The following is a 23,089-nucleotide window of genomic DNA, read 5'->3' as shown; positions in this document are numbered from 1 at the left end:
TGGACAAGAGGGTAAATTTTGACCAAGACCATGAGGCTAAGTACGTCTAGGGCTCTCGGTGTCTGTACCGAGCACTTGCTGTCAAGGGTCCTTTGAGAGAGACTGTCCACCCCGTAAACTGCCTGGAGGATAAAAGGTGACATTTGCTTTCATCAAACACCCCCAATGCACTAGGCAAATGGTATGGAGTGAAGGATTGTTTCACCCGTGACTGAAATGCAGCCAACTCTGGGGTGGAACTTCCATTCTCAGCACAGCGCACAACAGGTTTGGCTAGGAAGTGAAGAGCACCAAGGCCATTCGAAACTCCAGGCATGACATTTAGTGAGCAGCAGCAAATTCCCCTAACCCCCCTGTAGGCTGTTTAAACATGGTGCATGGTCAGCATGTCTCGTCCCATCCAGCCTAGCGCCCCCTACCCCTGTCAGTTCGTAACTGAGGCCACTGAGCTACATTCAGTCATTAACTCTCCCAACAGCTTGATTTTACTTCTACATCACACATCGAAGTCTGACTCGGGGCCGGTGCTGCTACCTTCTGAGCCCAGCTGGAGCTGGTGGGACTGCGAGAGGGGAAATGCGGCAGCAAGCTCTGGGGAGCCGCCAGCCTAACGGGCAAGGGGGCTGGTTTCAACAGGAACTTCTGCCTTCCCTGCGCCGCAGCCATGGCTGTGTTACGAAGAGTGTGGCGGCTTTCTTACACCTGCAGAGATGCTGGGCCTTTTAGTCCCAGCCTCGCCCTGGCAGTCAGGACTCCTGGGTTCCACTCCCAGCCCTGCCCCAACCTGGCTGTGTGCCCGTGGGTAGCCCCTTCACTCTCCATTGCTCTGTACAATGGAGGTGGTGATGACAGAGGGCTGGTAGGAAGATGAGTGTTTGGAAAGGGCCCTGGCTCTGCGGTAAGGGGCAAGGATTTGCTATTTTTTGGGTTGGGGGGAGGAGAGCAAGGGGGAAGGGGAGGGACTGAGCTGCAATTGGTGGTGATCAATGCTCTGAAAACCAAGGGTGTGATTGGCCCAGTGGAGCTCGGCAGTAGGGGGCCCCTGACCTCACCATCCAACTCCTGTTTCCTCAGGGGAGACCACGACCTAAGGACACACTCCAGCATTAGGAAAAGGCGTGGCTGTGCACCAGGGCGTCATCCTGGGCAGCACGGGGTGGGGTGCTGTGCTGGGGGCCCCAATCCGGTATTAGTGGGAGTCCTGCTGTCCTCCGGCAGGGACAAAGGGAGAGTGGAGCTCAGTGCAGCCGTAGCCTAAGGTTCCTGCACCTAGGCCCTGCCCTGATTTTACTCTGGGCCATAGGGAGACATGTGCCAGGGCCTTGAGACTCACACACCAGGCACCTGTGCCTGTGTAACACAACCAGCGTGTGCCCCGCACCAGGCCTGCAGCTTCAAGGCCAAAGCAATTGCCTCCGTCAGCCAAAGATCTCAACGCACTTGCTGGGCCATTAAACCAGCGTGGGTTGCCAGGCCAGCGGCGCTATGCAGCGCTCTGCCTTCCAGCCCCCTGCGTCTCTCTCCCGGATCTCGGGGCAGAAGCCAGGAGTCCGGCCTCACTGCCTCTTCCCCTAAACTATGGGCCCCACTCTTTCCCAGTGCGGGGAATAGAACCCAGGAGTCCGGCCTGCCAGTCCACACCCTCCTCCCAGTTCCCCTGTGCTCACCACAAGCTCCCACCCAGCCCCAGAGCTGGGCTGAGTGCCCAGGAGTCTTCACCCCAGAGCCCCTGCTCCTGTTCCAGCCCCTCGACCACGCTCCCTTACTCCTGCCCCATCAATCTCCCAAATGGGGGAGGAATTAAAGTGCTGGTGGGGGAGGCTGATTCAGCACTGAGAAAAGGTTAAGGCGAAAAGTTCAAATTAAAAATGATCGGCCATTAGATGACCTCACGGCAATGCGGGTTATTTAACACGCTTGTTAAGGCTTTGGTAATACCACTGGTTACTTAGGGGGCCATAAAAGCCATGGCTCACCTCGAGCTCGGCCCTCCCCTGTGTCTGCATCTCACCCCTTCTTCTCAGCCTTTATGGACTGGCATTAAGCCCTCCAGCTCCCCTAGCCCCTATGGAGAAGCTTTTCAAGCCCCAGGCCAGGTCTGCACGTCGCTCTTGGCTGACTCTTCAGGAAGCCGATTGTACGGAAGTGTGAGACTGAAAACATGTCCCTGGGGTGAGGGTGGGTAGGTCAGGATTACAGTCTCTGCCCTTTTTTGCTGCTTTATATATGACATTGGGCAAATGCGACCGGTCACCCTCTTGTGGCTGATCCACATAGAGGATAACAGCCTTCTATTGCTGTTAGCTCAAAGGCAGAGGCTGGTGCTTTAGATGCTGAAGGTCCTGTCAGCAGGGCTCATCAGCGGGGATTGGGACCTTATGCCCAGGCCTCTGGAGTTGCTCTGTTTGCTGCTAGGTTGATAAATTCTAAGGCCAGAAGGGACCCCTGGGATCACCTAGTTTGATCTCCTGCATTGCCCAGCCCCCACCGTAACTCCTAGAGCGGATCTGCTAGAAAAACAGCCCGTCCTGCTTTACAAAGGGTCAGTAGGCTCTTGTTCTCGATATGGGTTGGAAACACACACCTGGTTCACCCTGTCTCGCACTGAACACTGGATCAGCTGCAGACCTCATTGGATTGTTAGCAAAGCGAGACCCAGTTAAGTGGGCGGGGGAGGGAAGCTCACTCACGCTGTCGAAAACCCTGTGTCGTTTTTCGTTTGTTTTTACCCGAACCCCTCTAACTCAAACACCTGAGTAAGGGTTGAGAGCAAGGGTCTCTGTTACACATCCAGAACCCCCTCGCTCAGCAAAGGACAGAGACAGCTCCCAAGATGCATATCTCTGAGTCCTCCAGCAGATCCAGGGAAGGGAAGGCCTGACCTCCCTGCTGTTCTTAAGTTCAAAAAGCAGGAGCAGAAATATTCAGGGTTCTGTATTCTTCATAAGGCACCGACAAAAACACCTAAACCCTGCAGTTCTTTACCCACCCTTTCCCAAGTCTCCTTTATAATAATTTATTACGTGTCTTGCAGCAGCAGCCAGGCCCTGCCCCAAAGAACTGGCTGTCTGAATAGAGAAAGGAAGGCTTCTTCTTCCCATTTTGGTGGTGGGCAGCTGAGCTGCAGAGATTAAAAGACGTATACAAGGTCACGCAGTGAGTTTGTGTCAGAGCTGGGAATTGGACCCACATCTCCTGAGTCCTGGCTCTGCGGCTTAACCACAGGAGCAACCTGCCTTGCTTTAAACTCATGGCCAAACAGCACCTGCCAGGATGAAGACACAGCACAGGGTCTCGGAGAAAGAATTTGTGTCATCTTCAGACAAGATTCAGAGTAGCAGCCGTGTTAGTCTGTATCCGCAAAAAGAAAAGGAGGACTTGTGGCACCTTAGAGACTAACCAATTTATTAGAGCATAAGCTGCATCCGATGAAGTGAGCTGTAGCTCACGAAAGCTTATGCTCTAATAAATTGGTTAGTCTCTAAGGTGCCACAAGTCCTCCTCTTCAGACAAGAGGTGCTGAAACAAACCTAGATGCGGCGATGCCACTTGTCCCCTGTGTCTGTGCCCGTTGATAGTGGCATCCGGGCTCCCTTCGAGGTCAGAGGTGATGGAGCTGATCGATCCGGCCGATCAGGAAGCCCCGGCATTAACCTCCCACCCCTTTGTCCTGTCGTGCTGGTGCAGAGTATCGATCAGGGAGGCTGAGCCTGTCTTAAAGCCTGTCTTTAGTTAATTTCTCAGTGTAAGCTCTTTACTGGCCAATTCGTGCCACTGGGATCCCTCTGTCTGCGGGGTTGTCACGGATGCAGCGACCTGCTGGGGGATTGATCGGGCTGTCAGGGCTCGTCTCTGCAGTGTGAAGTGTGTGCGGGTGGGCGAGGGGGGGCTGGCACATGATCCAAGGGGGCAATGTCCCTTGCTCAAAGGAAATCTGATCTGGGGTTGTCATTAACCCTCCTTTCCCTTGGAACGCTGGTGCCAGAGTGCTGTCTGCCGGGCTTTCACTGCAATGTACTGCCTGGTTAATCACCGGGCATAGAGAATTAATATCTTTTTAAAGTGCATCTGGGAGGAGAGTTTCCAAAGCATGGATGAAGCCAGGAGCCCACAGGCCACTGACTTCCGTGGTGGCCGAGCTGCTGTTTGTGTCCCTGGAAAGCAAGGAACTTGGGAGAGCTGGATTCGAGACCCTGCTCTGCCACAGATTTCTGGGTAACCTTGGCCAAGTCACTTTGCCTCTTGATGCCTCAGTTACATCCCTGCTCTACCTCCTGGGGAGGCTGTGAGGATAAACACATGAAAGGCTCCAAGGTGCTGGATATTACAGTGACGGGGGGAGATCAATACCACAAACAGACAATCTGACGCCGAGGACACGTGGCCAGACAGCCAGAGCTCTCCTCAGCTGCAGCCTCTGGATGCTGTGGTGACTGGTGCAATACAAATGACGCAGGAAAGGAGAAGAGGGTTTTTGATTTCCACTCTGCCCCTCGTTTAAAGTGCCCAGTGTGGTTGGTGCCGCTCCCCTTTTGTAGTGCGAACGCTGCCCCCGAGTCCCAACAGCTGGGCACATGCTGTCTAGCAACCAGCCAGCGGGACATGGAGTCTGGTTTCCTTTCGTCCTGCACCTTGCGTGGTTGTTCACACCAGAGCAACCATCGGCTGGGGGTCAAATGCAGCCCAGGGTGTAAGCTTATGTCTATATTGGGTGTGGGTGTGAGAGAGGGAAACACACGGCCCGCTCCTACCTGGAATTGGAACTGATCACGTGTGTCACAGGCCCTTTACCGCTAGCAGCTAACAGAGGGATGCCTCCCACTAGATGCTGCTTTAGCTCAAGCAGTAGCCGCTCGCCCCTTTGGGGCTGGACCTTGGGCGTGCGCTCCCTCGCGAAGACCATGTGCACAACTGTGGATTCACTGATTCTACCTTTAAAGCAGGGGACTCCAGCGAGCTCAGAGATCCCTGCTTGGTTATACCAGTGACTAGCCGGGTGAGCCTAGGTGAGTCACATCCTTTCGGGGTGCCTTGGTCCCCTCCGTGAAATGGGGGCAGCATTGGATTAATGAGTGGATTATAAATCCGAGAATGTTTGCAAAGTGCCTTCGTCTGGCAGGGAGCATGGAGCACTTCCCGGGCCCTTGTTACACCCGGACACTGCAGTGCCCTGGGAGTCACCTCTCTGGGTTGGTTAATTGGGGGTGGGGGTCGTTTCTCCTTTGGTAAAGAAAGAGCTGGCTTTGGCTGGGGCTCTCCTGGCAAATGCCGGCTCAGCATGAAGCCGGGTCCCCGCCGCGCTGCTTTCACAGGGCGTCTGTGCAGCTGACCTCTTTCCATAGAGCCAACCGGCTCCCAGGGTCAGAGGTGAGCGGGGATGATCGATCCCGTCTTTAAAAAGCCTTCAACTCGTTTTGTCCGGTCCCTTAAGAAGTGTGAGCGGCTGGAAGGGGCCCCGCTAACGCCATGGCTTGAAAGTGACAGAAGGGGAGGGGGAGACGGGAAAGTATTGATCAGAAATTGGGGGGGCTGGTGAGAAATCTGCTCTGCCCTGCATGGCGGAGAGGGTAAGCTCTTTACCGAGTGACACCAGTGTGTCATGGCCCATTCTCCCATTGAGCGGGAGCCCCAAACACATCTGCTGTCCCTCCTCACAGCCAGACGAGCTGCTGCATCGACACCCCCTGCCCCCAAGCAGGCTTCTTGCTCCGGCCCTTCGTTTTCAGTGGTTCCCCCCAAAGTCTGGCTTCATTTTTTCTAGTTCAGAGGAGGAAGGATGAGTTTAGTGGACTGGGCCCTGGGAGAGCCGGGGTCATCGTTTCATAGAGTTTTAAGCCGGAAAGGACCATCCGCCCATCTGGTCTGGCAGCCTGTATAACGCAGGCCATTGCATTTCACCCGGAGCCTCTGTATTAACCCCGAAGCCTGTACTCAGACCAGAGCATTTCCAAGCTCCCTGCCAGTCTGACCCTGGGGGAAATTCCTTCCCCACCCCAGAGCTGGACAACAGTATGACCCAGAGCATGTGAGCAAGACCCAGCAGCCAGGTCTCTAGAAAGAGGATTCTGTGTCCCACCTCAGAGCATGGGTCCACCCCGCAGGTGTCCCGTCTCCAGCTGAGGCCAATCTCTGATGCTTCAGAGGAAGGTGAAAAAAGACTCAGGATACGGCTTGCCAAATGTGCATCTGGGGGAAAACATTCCTTCCTGACCCCTGCAGACACCTGGCTGAAGCCTTGAAGCCTGAGATCGATTTACCGTCGTCATTTTTCTACTCCTGGCTCTGTCACCAACTCCTAGTGTGACCAGGAGCAAGTCACTCAAGCTGCCCTGTGCCTCAGTTTCCCTCAGTAAAGTGGGGGTAATACTTCCGTGCATCCCAGGGTGGGGTTACGCAGCTCAGCCTAAATTAGGGCCTGGCGGTATTTGCATGCTGTCATGCTGAGGGTTTCAGATAGAACAGCACAAGGGCCGGCTCTTACACTCCTATGGTCCCTTTTAAGCTGACCTCTAAGTACCAGGGAATGGGGGAAAGTCCGTGGGTGGCAGGTTACCCCATCGCGGCACCTTCCTCTCCAGCAGCTGATTCTGGCTGCTGTTGGAGACAGGCCCCTGGGCTGGATGGACCCTGCTCTGACCCAGTCTGGCCATTGCCAGACACTGTACCAACGGGAATCCCTTGTGGTTGTCGCATTCCTATAGTAAAAGTCCTCTAGGACTTTATGCACTGCCTGTGTTAGGAGTGTCTGGGAGCCCTATGTCCCTATGCCCTATGGGGGCGGGATAGCTCAGTGGTTGGAGCATTGGCCTGCTAAACCCAGGGTTGTGAGTTCTTGAGGGGGCCATTTAGGGATCTGAGGCAAAAATTGGGGATCGGTCCTGCTTTGAGCAGGGGGTTGGACTAGGTGACCTCCTGAGGACCCTTCCAACCTTGATACTGTATGACCCAGAGAGAAGTAGGGCAGTGAGCTTTAAGGTCTGATACACCACGTGCTAGCACAGTGGGAAAGGACATGGCTGACAGAGGGCTCGGTCAGGCGGGTACCAGCTGTAATTGCTTTGTGTCGGGGTACACTGGGACATGAGCCAGGGCGTCCTGAGTTCTAATCCCGGTTCTGACACTCCATGACCTCAGAAACGCCCACATTTTCAGAAAGGCCTGGTCTACACTTAAAAGTTTTCCCGGCATGACTATGTCTGTTAGGAACAGGAAAAAACTCCATGTCCCTGCCCGACACAGCTACGCCAGCAGAAGGCCCAGTGGAGACGCAGCGATACCAGCAAAATGAGTCCTTCTATGGGTACAGATGAGTCTGTTCGGGGAACTGGTTTAAACTACATTGGCAAACGCTGCATCTCCACCAGGACAGCTTGTCGGTTTAGCTCTCCGTAGGCTTGGCAGGATTAGATAAAATGTTGATTTCACCAAACACACACAAAAATATTTCCATCAATAACAGTCAAAATTTACGGCTAGACAAAGTGAGAAACATACTGCTTCAGAACTTAGCGGAGTTTGATTGAAGAGTATTTGCTTTGTATATTTTGCCATGTGATAACAGTTTGCGTTTTAGCGGTTACAAAGTGTTAACTTTTTGGATCTCAACATCTGCTGTTATTAAATCATTATTGTCTGTCCCCCCCCGCGACCCCCCCTCATAATTTCCCACAACTGTGAAAATTTAAATCAATACAAATCGGGGGGTAGGGGGGATGCTTAAAACCCATAATTTTGCACAAGTGTGAACATTTAAATCAGAAAAAAAAAAAAAAGCTTCAAACAGAACGTTGATCTCGGTCACAATGGTAAAAACTAGGACCTGAATTCGGCCCAGCCTAGTTATACGAGCAATCCCTTCTAGTGTAGACAAGGCCGAACTGGAATGACGCCCACGATAGCTCAGAAACGGGACGCGGGCACCGCCCCAGGGAATTCCATCCTCTGGATTGGTTCTAGGGTTGACTTCTCCACGTTGAGGAGGAGACCCAGCCTGACCAGGTGGGGTTGGGACTGCACCTGCACTGGGCTTAGAGCAGGACTTGCAGGGCTTGAATCCCGGGGGCTTGGGCCCTCCCAAGGGAGAGCAGTCGGGGCGGAGGGGAAAGCCCCCAACCCAACTGCTCCTGACTACAACAAAACAAAAAAGAAGCTACAAGAAAGAACGGCTACTATTAGACTCAAGCTAGGGAAACGTGGAGAACTTGCTAAGCAAGATGCCACGGTTCCAGCGACCGTCGCGGGCAGTCAGGAGGAATGGAGGGAGGGCTGGGTGGGCAGGGTCATATATTGAGCTCCATGGAGGCGCCACTCCAGGGGACTCCACAGCCAACCCGACGGGAGCTGCTGGGGGAAAAACTTTCCGACGGCCGAGCACATGGCGCACACACCTAATTGGAATCGATATGAGCGAGCACTCGAAGAAGAACAAAGCAGTGTACACAGGCTTAGTTCTTACGAGCAACCCTACAATAACAAACCAGCGTGCACAATATTGTTCCCACAAGCCACCTTGCAATAACAAACCAGAGTATGTGTGCCTACTTCTTGTTGGCAACCCTACAATAACAACCCAGTATACACAGCCTAATTCTCCTGAAAACGTTATGGTAGCAAACCAGCTTGCACAGCCCAGCACACACGAGTGACCCTACAATAACACACCAATGCACACCTGATCATCTGGGGGCAGGGGGACGGGGCAGGGACTGAACTCAGGAAATAGATTTGAGTTTCTGAGCTCCACGGTTATTTCTTTTTTCAATAACAACAGAGCCGGGGGGAGACACAAACCCCAAATACCTTGACAGCCCCCCCTTTCCCCCCCCCCCGCAACTGCCCTTTGGAGCTGCCCACATGTCTGGCATGGCCACGGCCCCTTTGGCAGTTCTCAATGCCTACCCACACGCGCTGCCCTACACCTGGCTCACGGTGGCTGTCCAGTGAGTCGCTTTTGCCAGCGATCGCACTGGTCCATTCTGGCGGCCGCTCTTTGGCTGTCAGAGCAAATTAGCTTCGAGCTAAATAATCAATTAGCTGATCCCCTTCTTGACAATTCCCTGGCCCTCAGTGAGAGGTGGGATTAGGGGCCAAGGGACCTTTGTCTGCCAGCCACCCTGGGGGATTAGCACAGATTTGCTGTTTAAAACAGGGGTTGGGGGGGCAGGATTTCATCCCAACTTCTCCCTGCTTTGCGACCCCACGGCTGGGCAGTGGGAGGAGAAGGACTCAAGCCACAAAGGTTCTTGTGGGCAGCCACAAGAGGTTCTGGTTGGGTGGCAAGGGCAGCCCTTTGTATTCACCCCCCAGCCCCAGGCTCTGACGTTAGACCCTCCGAGGGAGCAGCCTGGAGGGGGCAGGGATATTTGCCCCCAGACAAGGTACCCGTTGGCACATGCGGTTTGGCTGATATCCTTTCCCACGGGGAAGTGCTGGTGTTCGACGATGTGCGGTTGAGCTGCCGGTCGGGAGAATGGAAACCAAAGCTGCCGTCAGATCATTTCATTTTCGTCGGTAGCACTGCCAGGAGCATTGGACTTTGTATGAGACCAGCAGCTCCTAGCGGCCCGCGCCGATCGGGCCCCCATGGTGCTGGACAGACACAGAGTGAGAGGCAGCTCCTGCTACAATGAGCTTCCAGCATAAATAGCCCAGACAGATGAATGGCAGGAGACAGGGCATTTATCCCCATTCCACGGAGGGGAAACTGAGGCAAGACAGTCAGGGCTAGAATGTCACAAGAACTCAGCGTGCCGGGAGTTGAACTGGCCCCACGTCACTGCACCAAGGTCACCTGGGGGGCACATGGCAGAGCAACAAACCCACAGGTTCTGTGTCCCAGCAGAGGGTCACCCCATGCGCTCAGCCTTCCCCCCTGCTGCAAAGCGATCACTAAACCCCTGAGTCTCTGCAAGGCTGAAGATCTGGCTTGAATTCGGTGGTCACAATGCCTGGACAGGTCCTCGCCTACCTTGGCTGGTGGCTCGACCCCCAAGCGGTGTGCAGGAGGCTCCCCTTCCACAGCCCCCCAGCCTTCCTTGTCCCCGGTTATGGACGCGTCGGCTATGGGGTGGGGGGCACATCTGGGGAACCTTCAGACTCAGGGCCTGCGGTCACAGACCGAGCTCTCCCTCCACATCAACGTCAGGGAGTTGATGGCGGTGCGCCTTGCTTGCCGAGCCTTCCAGGCCCACCTGCAAGGTCGCTACGTGACAGTTCTCACGGACAACACCACAGCCATGTTTTACATCACCAAGCAAGGAGGGGCATGTTCCTCGCCCCTCTGCCAGGAAGCCATTCGACTGTGGGAGTTCTGCATAGCCCGCTCCATTCACCTGGTAGCATCCTTTCTTCCAGGGATCCAGAACACACTGGCGGACCGCCTCAGCAGGTCCTTCCACACCCACGAGTGGTCTCTCCGGCCAGAGGTCATCCACCCCATCTTCCAACGGTGGGGGTTTCCCCAGATCGACCTGTTTGCCACCCACCGCAACAGGAACTGCCCAGCGTTCTGCTCCTTCCAGGGCCGCAGCCCGGGATCCCTCATGGACACGTTCCTGCTGCCCTGCACAGGTCACCTGCTCTACGCCCTTCCTCCGTTCCCTCTCGGGCATAAGGTCCTGCTCAAAATCCGCAGGGAGGGGGCGAGAGTGATTCTGGTAGCTCCGGAGTGGCCTTGCCCGCTCCCTGCGGTACCCCACGCTGCTGGAGCTGTCGGTGGACATACCGGTCACGCTGCCTCTCCTCCCCGACCTGCTCACTCAGGACCACGGTCACCTCTGCCATCCCGACCTACGGTCCCTCCACCTCACGGCCTGGAAGCTGCAGGGCTGAACCCCACTGAGCTTCTGAGTTCAGACCAAGTAAGACAGGTACTACTAGGCAGCAGGAAGCCATCCACTAGGGCCACGTATCATAGAATCATAGAATCATAGAATATCAGGGTTGGAAGGGACCCCTGAAGGTCATCTAGTCCAACCCCCTGCTCAAAGCAGGACCAATTCCCAGTTAAATCATCCCAGCCAGGGCTTTGTCAAGCCTGACCTTAAAAACCTCTAAGGAAGGAGATTCTACCACCTCCCTAGGTAACCCATTCCAGTGTTTCACCACCCTCCTAGTGAAAAAGTTTTTCCTAATATCCAATCTAAACCTCCCCCACTGCAACTTGAGACCATTACTCCTCGTTCTGTCATCTGCTACCATTGAGAACAGTCTAGAGCCATCCTCTTTGGAACCACCTCTCAGGTAGTTGAAAGCAGCTATCAAATCCCCCCTCATTCTTCTCTTCTGCAGGCTAAACAATCCCAGCTCCCTCAGCCTCTCCTCATAAGTCATGTGTTCCAGACCCCTAATCATTTTTCAGAGGAACAGCCGTGTTAGTCTGTATTCGCAAAAAGAAAAGGAGTACTTGTGGCACCTTAGAGACTAACCAATTTATTTGAGCATGAGCTTTCGTGAGCTACAGCTCACTTCATCAGATGTTTACCGTGGAAACATTTACCGTTTTCCACGGTAAACATCTGATGAAGTGAGCTGTAGCTCACGAAAGCTCATGCTCAAATAAATTGGTTAGTCTCTAAGGTGCCACAAGTACTCCTTTTCTTTTTGCTAATCATTTTTGTTGCCCTTCGCTGGACTCTCTCCAATTTATCCACATCCTTCTTGTAGTGTGGGGCCCAAAACTGGACACATCACTCCAGATGAGGCCTCACCAATGTCGAATAGAGGGGGACGACCATGTCCCTCGATCTGGCGAGGGAAGAGATTCTCGTGTTGGTGTGACACCCCCCCTCCAGGTGCCGGTGCCCCTCATTTTGGAGTACCTCGTGCACCTGAAACAGCCAGGCCTGGCGGTGTCCTCCGGAAGGGTTCACCTCGCTGCCATCTCGGCCTTCCCCCCGGGCGCATCTGGCTGCTCTGTCTTCACCAACCCGATAGTCGGTCGCTTTCTCAAGGGCTTAAACCATTTATACCCTCAGGTCCGTCAGCCCATCCCTGCGTGGGATCGTAACCTGGTCCTTTCGAGGCTCATGGGGCCCCCGCTTGAACCACTGGCCACGTGCTCCTTCCTGTATCTTTCCTGGAAGACAGCTTTCCTGGTTGCCATTACATCCACGAGGCACGTCTCTGAGCTGAAGGCCCTCACCTTGGAACTGCCTTACATGGCCTTCCACAGGGATAAGGTGAAACTCAGACCGCACCCGGCCTTCGTCCCCAAGGTGATGTCAAACTTCCGCACCAGCCAGGACATTTTCTTGCCCGTCTTTTGCCCGAAACCTCATGCTGGTCCCCGAGAACAGTGGCTGCATTCCCTTGATGTCCGCAGGGCCCTGGCTTTCTACATCGAGCGCACTAAGCCATTCAGAAGATCGACCCAGCTCTTCGTAACATGGCGGACTGGATGAAAGGCCTCCCGGTCTGCTCGCAGAGAATATCCTCCTGGATCACGTCTTGCTATGAGCTGGCCGGGCTGCCGACCCCAGCTCTCACCGTGCACTCCACTAGGGCCCAGGCCTCATCAGTGGTGGTTCTGGCCCAGGTGCCGACCCAGGAAATTTGCAGGGTGGCGACGTGGTCCTCGGAGCACACCTTCACCTCGCATTACGCCGTCATCCGGCACACCAGGGACAACGTGGCCTTCGGTAGAGCGGTTACAATCCGCGTTTCCTTCACTCTGACCCCACTGCCCAGGTAGGCTTGGGAGTCACCTAACCGGAATCGATACGAGCAAGCACTCAAAGAGGAAAAACCGGTTACTTACCTCTCGTAACTGCTGTTCTTCGAGATGCGTTGCTCACGTTCATTCCAAACCCCCTTCCCCTCTGTCAGAGTAGCTGGCAAGAAGGAACGGAGGGACGCCGGGTCGGCAGGGTCGTATATTGAGCGTCATGGAGGTGCCACTCCAGGGGGTTCCACAGCCGACCCAGCGGGTGCTGCTAGGGGAAAAACTTTCCGACGGCCGTGCACACGGCACGCGCACACATGATTGGAATGGACGTGAGCAACACATCTCGAAGAACAACAGTGACAAAAGGTGAGTAACCGTTTTTTATTGTAGGGTGGCTTGTGGGATCTAGGTTGGGTACACTGGTTTGTTATTGTAGGGTTGCTCATAAGACCGTGGCCTCCAGACACTGGTTTGTTATTGTAGGGTGCCTTGTGGGATCTAGGTTGGGTACACTGGTTTGTTATTGTAGGGTTGCTCATAAGACCGTGGCCTCCAGACACTGGTTTGTTATTGTAGGGTGCCTTGTGGGATCTAGGTTGGGTACACTGGTTTTTTATTGTAGGGTTGGTTGTTCAGGGGGTGCAAAACCATGCAAAAAGAAGCAGCAAAATGTTCTGTATGAAATTCCATGAACCAAAAGTTGGCTTATGGGACCTTTGTGAGCTCGATGTGTGGGGGGGACCGCACTGGACTAAGAAGCAGGGGCGTTGGGTTCCCGAACTGTCTGCTAACTCGCCGTGGGACCTGGGGTGCCCCTGCCAGCCTGGAAGGAGAGGAGTGAGTTAGTGAGTCCTTTGTCTTGTCCGTGTGGACTGGAAGATCCGGGGGGGAGGGGGGGGGGCGGGCGGAGTGGGGGCTGAGTCTCAGTCTGGGCCTGAGCAGCGCCTGGTCTTGGCTGGGCTGTTACGTGCGACTGCAAAACATCAGACTGATTCAGCGCTTCGAGGGCTTCATGGAAAGCTGGCAGCGAAGGGGAAGGGCTGTTGTTTGATTCGCCGACTCGAAAATCCTCACTAGCTGCGATGGCCTGTGTTTGTGTCTGTGTCCCCCCATGTTTGTGTGTGCGAACCTGGTAGGACTCACACCATTCCAGCCCCACCACTGCCATGGGCCCTGCAGTCTGGGGGCAGCTTTTAAATTCCCTCTCCCCACAGCCCGCCGGGGAAGGATCTCAATGCTCTGCAGTTACAGGCTGCACTCGGCAGACAGGAACTCCCAGCCCCATGCTCGCCATGCCCATTCCATAGCTGGGTAAACTGAGGTACGGAGGTGTGTGGGGTCGGGAGGGGAAATGATTTGCCCGAGGTCACACAGGAGGCCAGTGGAGTAGAACCCAGGAGTCCTCAGCTGCCCTGTTCACTAGGCAACGCCACCTGCCGTCTGTCGAACAACCGAACCAGCAAGAGGGTGCGGGGGGAGGGGATGGTGGAGAGGGGTGGGGGTCCGCAGCCCAACCCTCTGCATTCTTCCACCCCTGCCTGCGTCTAATCCACAGCCTGAATGGGGAATAATGGGACCCCCATGAGCTGAGCCCAGCTTAGAAACCATTGCGATTCCCTTTGGAGAGGACGAAAACCAAATCCCTAATCTGGCTGGAGGCTTCCCCCAGCCCCATTGGTTGGCGGCTGCAACAGGCAGAGGGGGGTATGGGCTGATCCCTTTTAAATAGCCCAGGGCAGAGAAGCTGGGAGAAATTTTGGCCGTGGTTCCCCATAGCCCTGGGGCCCTCTGTCGTGGGGAGAAGAGGAGGCCGGTGTCCTTCCTGGGCAGGTCAGAAGAGGTGAGAGAGCCTGCGGGGGGGGGGGGGGGGTTGGATGTGGGGGATCCTTGGGGTGTTTCAGGGTGATACGGTCAGCAGAGCCCCCAGGAAGCAGGATGCGCCAGGGAGATCGGAGAGCTGCCAGCCCAGTGCCTAGGGTGGGTGCTGATCACACAGGCCTGGACTCCCCTCTGCCGGAGGGAGGGTGGGACAGGGAGCAGCCCATGTGCCTCAAGAAAAACGACCCTTTGTCATCAGCATGTGTCAGCTGGGTGGTCCCGAAAGCGGGGGATGGATCGGGCGGGGAGAGACAGGCACAGAGTGGGGAGATGCAGTGCCAGGCTCCCTTTCCCCAGCTTTGCCCTCCGATCCTGCCCACCGTGCTCCTGCTATGCCAGCCCTGGGCTCTCCCCGTACACACAGCTCTGCTGATGCCCCTCACTCCTGATCTGCAGCCCCCTGCTATTCCCGCCCACAGCTCTGCTGGCTGCCCTTCGGCCTCAGCCCCTTGGGCGTGGAGAGGCCGGGGACCTGACTCCCCGGTGCTCCTCGCAGCCGTGTGCAGTCACAGCCGTGCAAGGTGGGCGTGAATGCTTCCAGACAGAACGGTGATGCTTTGCACGCACGCTGCACTAGCGTGCACGACTGCACTAGCTGCAGGGCAATGGAGGCTCAGGCCCCGGGTACCGAGAGGCAAAAGGTATCACAGCATTATCCCCATGGGACCCCAGGAGACCACGCCCGCCTTTCCTCTCTCTTTGGTTCTACACCAGAGTAGGGCTGCCCCATGGCCAGCCAGCCCCCTTTGCTCTTCCACCTGCCTCTGCTCAGGCCTGCAGGTGACAGCTGCCGTGACTCTGAGAAGTGGAAAGCTGGCCCTTTAAGTGGAGGGGTGGGGGGAACGTTGTAGGAAAGGTTAGCTCTAGAGTGGGCTGGAAAATGGAATTGATGTCCTGAATCGGGATGAAACGTCGAAATTTTCAGCAAAACAGAAATTCCAAAAACCAGTTGATTTGGACCTCTTGATAAGGTGGAAACGCTGTCCCGTAATGGGAAATATTAAAATAACATTGACCAGGGGCTCTGTAAAGACAGTGTCATCTTACGAACAGAAACGCCGAAATGCGCTTAGCCCAAAGGAAGCCGAGAGGAAACGTCGGTACCTTATCAAACAAGACGGGGATGAAACGGTTCGTTTCCAGACGTGCTGCTCTCCCCACTTCACAAAAGAGGAGCTCAGACACTGAGGGTCCGTCTACACTGCCATAAATCCCCGCGGCGCCACGTCTCAGAGCCCGGGTCAACTGATCTGGGCTTGTGCAATGGGGCTAAAAATAGGGCCCAGAGCTCAGGCTCCAGCCCGAGTGCGAGCGTCCACATGGCTGTTCCTAGCCCCGTGCTGCAAGCCTGAATCAGTTGACCCAGCCTCTGAGACTCGCTGCCGTGGTTTTCTGCAGTGTGGATGTACCCTGCACTGCACTGTAAACCCAGGTCTGTGGTGTCGGGGATTCCAAGCCTGTGCTTGAGCATCCACACTGCTTTGTGAACCTGGGCTCAGTTGCTGGACCCGGGTCTCACATACGTCCATATTGCGCTACCCAGACTGGACTCGGCTCTGCAGCTTAAGCTGCATCCACACGGCGAAATGACAGGGCTCGGACCAAATCTCTGGGAGCCTTGGGCTCTGACCCACTCCACTAACAGAGCTCTAGGACCTGGTCCTGGCTGACTTGACTCAGGCTGATTTGTGTGTGGACAGAAGAAGGGCTTGGGCTCAAACCTGAAGTCAGCACCTGGACTGGGTGTGCAGAGTTCACATATCCTAGGGTCACATGGGGAGCCTGTGATGGAGCAGGGGACTGAACCTGGACCTACCCAGTGCCATTCCCTAACCACTGGGCTAGACTTCCCCTGCCCAGAGGTGCCCTGCCTACAGGAAGTTATTGGTGAACTGGCTGGAGATCAGAGAAGTGCAGCAGAGCTGGTGGATGGATCGTTGGTTTATCAGGCAGGGCTAAAGCATCATCTGGATCAATGCTGCCCAAGGGCAGTTCTGAGACAAGGGGGGATTGCGTGTATAAATGCCATGGAGGGGGGGATGGTTTTGGGGAGCCCGCAGGCATATTACTAGGAATCCTGGGTACAAAGCACTCCCCAGACATAGGCATGTGCACATACCCTCACCCCCATGTATGCACTGAGCATGTGGGGCGCTTGGGGAGGGGAAGAAACACGGGATGTGGGTGAGGGGCATTGCTCTTAGCTGGCCTTGTTCCACACCGACCGCCCCCCCTTGCTCTGATTGGTTCAGAACGGTTGGCATCAGAAATAAAGGGGAGCTCGGTGACGGAAGAAGCCGTTTATGCCAAGGGCTGGCGTCACAGCTGCCGGCCTGGGGGATCTGGGGCTCTGTCCCACCCTGAGGGGCACGGCGAGGGTCCGTTTGTGTGTACAGGGCCATATGAAGGGGGTCTGTGGAATTGGTAAGTACAGACACCCACCACCAGGGTGGATAGACGTGTGTATAGCTGAGGGCTCGAAGTGTGACCTGTGACCTGCTGGGTGACCTGGGGTAAGTCACAGCCGTGCTCCGTGCCTCAGTTTCCCTTCCCACCCATTGCCTGTCTGATCCATTTAAACTGTCAGCTCCCTGAGGGCAGGGTCTCCCTCTCCCTGGGTGTACAGCACCCTGCGCGCCAGACCCCGAGCTTTGGCCAAGGCCTCTAGATGTTCCTGGAATACAAAGAATAAACAATAATTCAGGCCACATATTTGAGGCCCAAATCTCTGCGTTAGGAGATCACTGGCATGCTCTGTCCTCCCTCTCTCTGCCAGGCACTGCCCTGCTGCCCCAACCCCCCAGGCAGAACCCCGGATGCTCCCCCCTCTCCCTACACGACCGCTGGGGTGCAGCTGAGTTGCTCTCTTTACGGTGACTATATTTTAAAGCTGCCTTTTGTTTCCAGGGCCTTGGTGTGAGACCCCCGGCTGCCAGCTGGGCCCCTCCATGTACTACCTCGGCGAGGGTGCTCAGACCCTCGGCAGCATGAACCCCCTCTCCCTGAACTACAGCCTGAACCAGCTGCTGCCCTCCCCGGCCCCACAGCCCTCCTCCCTGCGTGCAGTGAGCGTGGTGGATCGGCTAGCAGGTAGGGTGGGCGAGGAGCGGGGGTCTGGCTTGGGGGGAGCAGGGCGTGGCGCGAGGCGTTGCCAATTTACCGGGGTTGTGCGGAGAACTGCAGCAAAGATTGGGAGCTGCCCGGACAGTGCTGGGGGCCAGAGCAGCAGCCTTAGCCCCGTGATGCTGTGATCTAAGGACGCAGGGCCAGGACCCACGGACACACCTGGCCTATTGCAGTCACGTTCCTTATAGGAAATGTACCAGATGGGGACCCCTGAGCTGGCCCTTGCCCCCACCTCTCCGTGTGGGTAGTGTCCAGTACTGGAGATCTCTCCCTGAGCTGGGACGACGGGGTCCCGCTCTGCTCCCCAGTAGGAATAAATGGTCGGGCCTCAGGCGGGTTCGGTAGCTGGGAAGCCTCCAAGGAAAGCCGCTAGGGTAAGACATGCTGCTGGCCACAGGGGTCTGAGCCAGCTGCATCGTGGTGTGTGGGGCACTGCGCTGCGGCGGGAAGGGGCATCAGGTCCTTAAAGGTCCCTGTGGCACTTTACTTTTCACAAGATCAGGAATTTGAACTCAGGTGTCCTGGCCAAATTCCAGCATGGGCGATGCCATTGGCCCTGCCCAGATCTGCCCCGAGAAGTCTTCTTCAGCTTCTCTTCTAACTGGTTGTGCAGCATTGCTGTGGGCTGTGAAACAGCTGCCATGCCCTACCCCAGAGGTGGCTGCATTTCAGTGGTGGGTGGATGACCTCAAGTGAAGCATGTTGAGGTGCTTTCTGAGGATTGTTTTTCTGTGGCAGGGCAGGCCCCAGGAGTTGACTCCACACTGAGGATTTGAGTTCTTTCATTCCAGTCCCTCTCCTTGCTCCCCAGAGCTCCTGCTGGAAGCACGCTACGGGATCCCCCAGAAGCAGCGCCGGAGCCGCACGGCATTCACCGGCTCCCAGCTGGAGGCACTGGAGACAGCCTTTGAGAAAACCCACTACCCCGACGCGGTGACCAGGGAGCGGCTGGCTGTGCTCGTCAACCTGCCCGAGGCCAGGGTCCAGGTAACCCCAACGGGCGCCTTGCACCCACGCCCTGGGGAGCTTCAGACCGGGCTGGATCTGGGCTGCCAGTGGCTCCCTTGGGAGCTGGGCTGGGGGGGTCTGGCTCTTTCAGGAACTTACCCTTTCGGGTCCCTCTGCCTCCCCAGCCCCATGGGACTGGCCTGTATCTCCCCCTCCATCTAGACTGTGTGGGGCAGGGAACCATGGTGCTGTCATGCCTCTGGGCAGATCTGTGCCCCCCTTGAGGGGGAAGAACGCCCCAGCAAGCGCGGGTGGGTCCCACGTGCACGGTGCAGGCCGCTGGCCGACAGCGGCTGAGTCATTAATCATCCCTTTGGCCCCTCCCCTGCCAGGTGTGGTTCAAAAACCGCCGGGCCAAGTTCCGCAAGGGCCAGCGTCAGCAGCCGGACCTGGGGGAGACGGCGAGCCCCAGGGGGGCAGACAGCGCAGCGGGGCGCTCCCTGCTGGGGCCGAGGCTCCGGCCCGTGGCCGAGGGCAGCCCGCCAGGAGCAGAGCATCTCCCGGCCTCTGCGAAGAAGGCCCGGGGTGGTGCGGTGCTGCCCTCCCGGTATCCCCCAGGGGACCCTCAGCCAGTGCCCAGCGGGATTTGGCCTCTGGAGGGGACGTGGCCAGGGACAGATCTGAAAAGTGGAGGCCTCGCTGGGCCGAGGAGCAACCTGAGACTGAGCTATCTGCCGGCATTCCCCTTTCCGCCCTACTGGCCGGCTGGGTACGGTCCCTGGCCGGATGGAGTGACCCAAACACCTGCCAGGAGCCAGGCAGGCTGGGGCTGCCCCGTTCCGCACCAGCTCGCCCCACTACCACCCCGCGCCCTGATCCACCACACCGGGCCCACCCTGACCTGCTTTGAACCCGCAAGCCCCACGTCGGGCTGGGCTGAGACCCAGTTGTGTCGCGTCGCTTGTGTGAACTCCCACCGGGGCAGGAGCCCAGCGGCGATGGCTGGGTGTGGGGGGGTTTCCTGCCCTGCGAGCTCCGTGCTGACGCAGGATGGGGATGGGGGGTTTGTGGGTTTGGCCGAATAGACTGTCTGTGTGTCTCAATAAAATGGGTGCGTCTCAATAAAATCCCTTCCCGCATGGCTTCCATGGCCTTTCCCCTTGCCTGAATTCCTCCCTTGCTCGTCTTTAGCCAGCGTCTGGGTTCCAGGCCGCGCCGGCTCGCCCCTGCTCCCCGGGGTGCTGGCAGGGCGGGGCCCAGGGACCGGGGTGCACGCTGGCCCCAGGGGACCTGGGATGAACAGTTCCAGCCCCCTGCTGCTGGACCATTTGTGGGCAGCCAGCCAGACTGCGCTGATGTTTGCTGCCGGGGGGGCCCTGGCCTCAGTGCTCCCCCAAAGAGCCCAGAGACACCAGCTGAGACCCCTCTGAAGATACCAGAGGTGGGGCGGGGAACCCAGGGCCCATTTAGGGGGGGTGTGAGTGGGGGAGGGGCAAGTTCACCCTTCCCCGCCTTCCCCCTACCCCTTTGGGGATAGTGGGGCTGGGGACCCTGGTTCTCCTTTGCTTCCTCTGAAGCAGCTTCCCCTGAGTTTTGAGGTTCAGGTTCCCAGCAGTCTGGAGCCTCTGACACACAGAGCAGCAGATCCCGTTCTCTCCACCAGGGGGCAGTGGTGCAGAGGCTCACGCCCCACAGCTCATTACTGGAGTGAAGCGGTCCTGCGAGGGTTAACCAGGTGCCCCAGTGGGCTATGGGGTGGAGGGTTGGTTGGCCAATGGAAGGCCCCCCCCCATTCAGTGAAACAAGCCAGCAGCCAGTTCCCAGCCTGCAGTCCTGGGAGCAGAGCTTGGACAACAGTTACCACGTCCTTACATCAATCGGTCGCCCAGCGATACGCCCCAGGAGGAATCGTCCCCCGGCTGTTCTTGGGGGCTCCGCCATGAGCACTGAAGGGCTGGGCCAGCTGGAGCAGAGGGGGAGTGTGGGTCAGCCCTGGAGGAGGGGCGCCGGTACCCTGCACCCCAGGAGCCTAGAGGGCGGGCAGGCTGGTGCCAGGATGAGGGGTGCAGGGGCCATGGACACGCCTCAGAGCAGAGCTGGATGGTGCAGGTGGAACCAGCATCTTACCAGGTAAAGGGGGAGGATAGAGGCGCCCCCAGCCAGGGGATTCCCCCCCCCCGCATTTTCTCATTATCTGTTCAGCTCCCACCGTGGCATCTAACAGCCAGCAACAGGACAGGGAGGAGCTGGGGGCTTGGTTCTGTCCCAGGGGAAAGCAGGTGAAAGTTGCTCCCAGCTGAGGGCGGTGGAGAGCCCAAGCTACTCTCAGCTGGTCCCCCGGCCCCCTGGCTGTATGAGCAGAGGCTGAGGACTGGATGGCGGCTGGCCTCCCCGCCTGGTCCCTGGCATGGTGCCCCCAGCTCCAGACAAGGTGCGTTGGCCAGCTTGGCCAGAGGACTCCGGGGTGCCCAGCCAGCCCTGGTCTGGGGAGAGCCGGGTCCTTCACGGAGCTGGGTCCTGGTGTCTCTTCTATCTGAGGCTCGACACCAGGAGCTGCAGAGGGGCCCGGAGCACGGTCGCCCATCAGCCTCAGGGCGTGGGTGCCTGACACGGTTGCTCCAGAGCCTCTGACACATCCAGGAGGGGGTTTACCCTCTGGCCCCCAGCGCGTGGCCTGAGAAGAGAACTGGCTGCCGCTGGCTGAATTGCTCTGCCCTCTGTGGGCGCAGGGAGGGAAGCCCCAGCCCTTCTCTCCTCGGGCTGATCCATCCCCCCCCCCCCTCGCTCAGGGGCCTTGCTACGGGTCTGCAGCAGGGCCGTGACCCCCGCTCATGGATCCAGGGTGGGGCGCAGCCCTTCTTGCTGGCAGAGACCCGCAGCGTGGGCTAGCCGTGGCTGGTTGGGTAGCTACTCACAGAGGCTCTGGAAGGTGGGAGTGTTAGGCTGTGGGCCCAAGAGGGTATCCCGGAGAGCTGGCGATGCTGCAGAACCTGGTCCATTCCTGGCTCGCTGCGGGAGGAGAGGGCATTGGGGATGCAGTGTATTCACCCTGGCTAACATACCAGGAGCCATTGGACAAGAGTCAAAGGGTGGGAGGGGAAACTGAGGCATGGAGAGGGGAAGGGACTTGCCCCAGGTCACCCAGCAAAGCAGGGGCAAGACCAGGAAAGGGACCCAGGTCTCCTGAGTCATAGCCCCCAGGCTGCGTCCACTAGACAATGCTGCCTCCAGCAAGCTGGAGCAGGCCCACTTCATCCCGAGTGCAACCCCCTGAAACCGTGTTGGGGGTGTTTTGCACATGCAAATGCCAGTTTGCACGTCCGGGTGTACATGTTGTGGGCATGAAGTAGGTAGTGGGGAGGAGATCCTGGCCCCATAGAAGTCAATGGCAAACTGCTGCTGACCTCAGTAGGGCCAGGAGTTCACCCCAAGGGTGGAAAATGTGACCCTGGGCATTTCCTGGGGTGCTATATCTGATTTCAAAGCAGATGTTCCAACTACCCCACCCCCGTCCCCGATTTGGGTCTCTCAGGGTGGTGATCGGATGTGGACAGATTGTGTCCTAGTGGCTTGGAATGGGAACTTTCTCAGCAGCTCCTGGACCCACCCTGGTGCCCGTGCGATGCACGTCTCCTGCACACACAGGCATGGCCACTGCGGCTGTGATTACACCTCCCCCTGGCCCATCCCCCTGTCGCTTGGTACCATTGTACCACCGGCAAGGCAGAAACGCAGCCAGAAGAGGGCATGTTGTCCTGCCCACACTGCTCTCGGGCTACCTGGATTGGGCTGGGGGCCAGCCAGAGCCAAGACCAGCTAAAGACCTTCCCAACGACGCTCTGCCCTGACCGGTGACAGTCAGTGCTTGGAGCTCTCTGAGGGTGAGCAGGAGCATTGTGGGATAGTGCTGGGTGGACTTCCTCCAGCTGGCAGGGTGAGGTGTGGGATGGGCATGTTGGCCACTGTCCAAGACAGGGCTGGATGGACCCTAGGTCTGAACCAGCCTGGCGAGGCCGAGGTGTCTCCTGCTCTCAGCACTAGACCACGCTCCCCTCTCCTGCTGGTAATAGAACCCAGGAGTCCCAACTATTGCCTGCTCCAGCCGGGTATTGTAAGAGCCCAGGCAGGATTTCTTCGGGCAGGGGCTGGTCCGCCTTTGCGCTGTGCTGGGACCCTGCAGTGAGAGCAATGGGCTGGCCCCTGGGCGGTGCTGACTGCGTGGGAATTCACTGGCTAACCAACTCCCCGGGTGAGCAACGTGCGAGCTGGGGAGCGATGGTGGCGCCCGCATGAATGTGGCACAGTCTGGGCAGGAGCTTCCCATCTCTGGCAGGCTCTGCGGAGGTGTCTCAGCCCCTTGGCACACCCACACACGCTCCTCCGGCTCCTGGGAGTTTCCTGAGAAGCGATGCTCTGCGGGCCGCGACACCCAGTTGGCTGAAGAGCTGGTGTTTGGTACAGGCCGCAGACCCA

The 23,089-nt window shown here is 57.3% G+C and overlaps 1 protein-coding gene across 1 annotated transcript; it reads left to right on the top strand.

Moving 5' to 3' along the window:
* Positions 1-16,797: 16,797 nt before the first annotated feature.
* Positions 16,798-19,701, top strand: LOC125627344 (uncharacterized). The gene is made up of 3 exons (XM_075123346.1): positions 16,798-17,632; positions 18,480-18,655; positions 19,009-19,701. Exons 1-3 carry the CDS (start codon positions 17,491-17,493, stop codon positions 19,699-19,701), a joined length of 1,011 nt encoding a protein of 336 aa, XP_074979447.1. The 5' UTR covers positions 16,798-17,490.
* The last annotated feature ends 3,388 nt before the right edge of the window (positions 19,702-23,089 follow it).

The sequence above is a fragment of the Caretta caretta genome, chromosome 25 (genome assembly GCF_965140235.1).
Source record: "Caretta caretta isolate rCarCar2 chromosome 25, rCarCar1.hap1, whole genome shotgun sequence".
In the NCBI taxonomy this organism is placed as follows: domain Eukaryota; kingdom Metazoa; phylum Chordata; order Testudines; family Cheloniidae; genus Caretta; species Caretta caretta.
The sequence above is the reverse complement of the archived record's forward strand: the minus strand, read 5'-3'. Positions and strand labels throughout refer to the sequence as shown.